General features: G+C 40.8%; 1 protein-coding gene across 1 annotated transcript; it reads left to right on the top strand.

Annotated features, from left to right (window-relative positions):
• Positions 1–1042: 1042 nt before the first annotated feature.
• Positions 1043–1675, top strand: LOC109606356 (uncharacterized). Its single transcript, XM_020022914.1, has one exon. The coding sequence runs from the start codon at positions 1043–1045 to the stop codon at positions 1673–1675; it is 633 nt and encodes a 210-aa protein (XP_019878473.1).
• The last annotated feature ends 1057 nt before the right edge of the window (positions 1676–2732 follow it).

Below are 2732 nucleotides of genomic sequence, written 5' to 3'. Positions count from 1 at the left end.
TGGTATCTTTTTCTGGTATCCGCATTCAACTCCGTATTGACTCCATTTTGAACAGGCACTTCATCTAACAAATCTGATAATGTTTTGCAAAATGGCTAAATATTCTGTACCAGTTAACCTTCGTGGTAACATAAAAGCCATTAATAAATAATTCCCTAATATACCTGCCCATATGCTAAAGGGAAATCGATACTGCGTATTCATTTGTGCAATAACATGGGAATTATGGTAATTCACAACATCATATGTCGTAAAACAGGCCACATTAGTGGTTAAAATATTGAATACAAAATCGTTGTGGCGCCGACTGTGTGCTATACACCATTTACAAAAATTTTTTCTTCGTAAATAATCAGCAGATAAAAACAGGGCATGAACTCTCGGAACAACGAGATGATACGGAACTCCGTCGTTACATTGAAGATAAGGAATAAGGACTTATTCTATTGCGATGTGGCGACATGGACAGCAAGGCCTTTCATCACGAAGAACATTCGTCGAACTGCTTTTGACACAATTCACCCATTGTCACATCCCGGAAGCAATGCCACGGTTAAACTAGTGACACAACGATTCGTATGGCTATCCATCAAAGCCGACTGTCGAGAAAGGGCTCGTACTTATGAGCAATGTCAACGTTCGAAGGTTACTCGGCACGTATCACAAATTGGTAATTTCGTACCACCGACGGAAAGATTCGAACACGTACATCTGGACATTGTGATCATGCCCTATTCAGAGGGGAACAAATATTGCTTAACTATGGTGGATCGCTACACTCGTTTACCAGAAGCTGTGTCCATGCCTAATCAGGAAGCCTCAACGGTAGCTCGTGTGTTTTATGACAATTGAATCGCTCAATTTGGTACACTACTGCAAGTAACAACAGATCAGGGTAGACAATTTGAATCATATCTATTTAAACTTATTAATAGTTTACTAGTTACGACTCATCTACGGACAACTGCTTACCATCCAGCAGCAAATGGTATGGTAGATCGCCTGCACCGACAATTAAAGGCAGCAATCATGTGTCATCAACATGGCACATGGACACAAGCACTATCAATGGTACTACTGGGGATCTGCACCGCATGGAAGAGTTATCTTGAAGGTACTGCAGTCAGTAGGACAGTCGCTACGCCTACCAGGAGAGTTTATAGGAGACGTCCATAAGGGAAACACTGAAAACGTCTCCGACTTTATTAAAGAGTTGCGCCAACATATGCGTAACCTTAGACCAACGAGCGGAAGCCGACGAAGGTTTTCATCTTCAAGGATCCTCCACATAGCAGACCAAGTGTTCCTGCGTAATAATCGTCCTAAAGCACCATTACAACCAACATATGAAGGACCGCACAAGGTGATTAATCGGAACAGACAGACATTCATCTTGAACATCCGGAGACATCCTATCACGGTGAACGTCAATCGCCTAAAACCAGCACATACTCTCTCAGAGAATATCCCAGATGAGTATTTGCATACCGATATGGAAAATGATTATATTCTTGTACCAGGTAGACCAGCCACCCCGGATACTACAGTCCAACCAGTCCCGTCCATTGACAATTCCAACAGGAACAATGGGACAGTTCAGCCCGATGCAGCATCAATCAGAAAAGTTCGATTCATAGATAGATACCAAGCCGGACTTGGTAGAGGGGTGATGTAGGTCCCATGCCCCACGAAAATTCCTTGAATTATATTTTATTGTGGACTTTAGCGCTTATTAGGGGAAATGCCCATAATATTTGGATGTACCTTTTATGTTTTGCAGTTTAAATTCACCAGGTGTAGAAGTACCTTATGTGGATGTACACTTTTATGATGTTTTCTACAACCCTTTTAAATAGCCAGAACACCCAGACTCTTATTATTCTCTCAGTCATAAATGAAGTAGTTCACGCTCTCATCCTTACTGCTCGAACTGAATCAGCTTTGTGAGGAATGGAGACAATTCGTGCACTCTCTCTATATATATAATAAATACAATTAATGTTGTAACTATAGAAATGTATATATAGAAAATATATTAACCTGGTGTATGATACACCAAAATATAAGCGTTTGAATTAAATCTCTTAATATTAACGTTTAACCATCCCATCAATTACTATTTCCAACAGGTTATGGGGTCCTGGGGCTCAGTACCGCTCCACAAGCCAGTGGTAGTGGGGTGCTAACGGATCAAACACCTACAAGTCTAATACATCCCCAGGAAGATCTCGGATCTTCCTCAGATTGGACTTGTTCTTCCGAACCTAGTTGACAGGGGGCTAGCATATTTGTCAGTCCCGTCTTCAGGTTCAGCATACCCCGTATATGCAAATATACATTCCTTTCCCACATGTATGATTTATCATACATGGTTATGACCTTCGGATCGGTGCCCGGAGAGGGGTTTTTAAACTTTCCCCTCTTTGTTCCCCAAACAAAAAAAAAACAGGTTACGGGCTCAGACCCCTTAAAGAATAACCAGGAGTAGATATTTTCTCAAAAGAGAAACTTAAAATATTTCTTCGTTTATTGTAAGTACTAAAAGAAAATATGTCGCAGAGCGCTATTAGGCTTGAAATACTTACAAAAGATAACTACGACGCTTGGTGTTTTCAAGTAAAAGCGCTTTTGGTAAAAAATGATACTTGGTGTTACGTCAGTGGTGATATACAGAGAGCTCCAATTGGCAATCAGGACGAACAGAAAAAGATGCAAAAGACATTGAGTTGCCG

Source organism: Aethina tumida, chromosome 5 (genome assembly GCF_024364675.1).
Source record: "Aethina tumida isolate Nest 87 chromosome 5, icAetTumi1.1, whole genome shotgun sequence".
Taxonomy (NCBI): Eukaryota; Metazoa; Arthropoda; class Insecta; order Coleoptera; family Nitidulidae; genus Aethina; species Aethina tumida.
Note: the sequence above shows the minus strand (reverse complement) of the source record. Positions and strands in the feature narration are given on the sequence as shown.

What these genes read in the sequence shown, in the direction of transcription:
- LOC109606356 (XM_020022914.1), top strand. Translation starts at nt 1,043, where the DNA reads ATGGCACATGGACACAAGCACTATCAATGGTACTACTGGGGATCTGCA.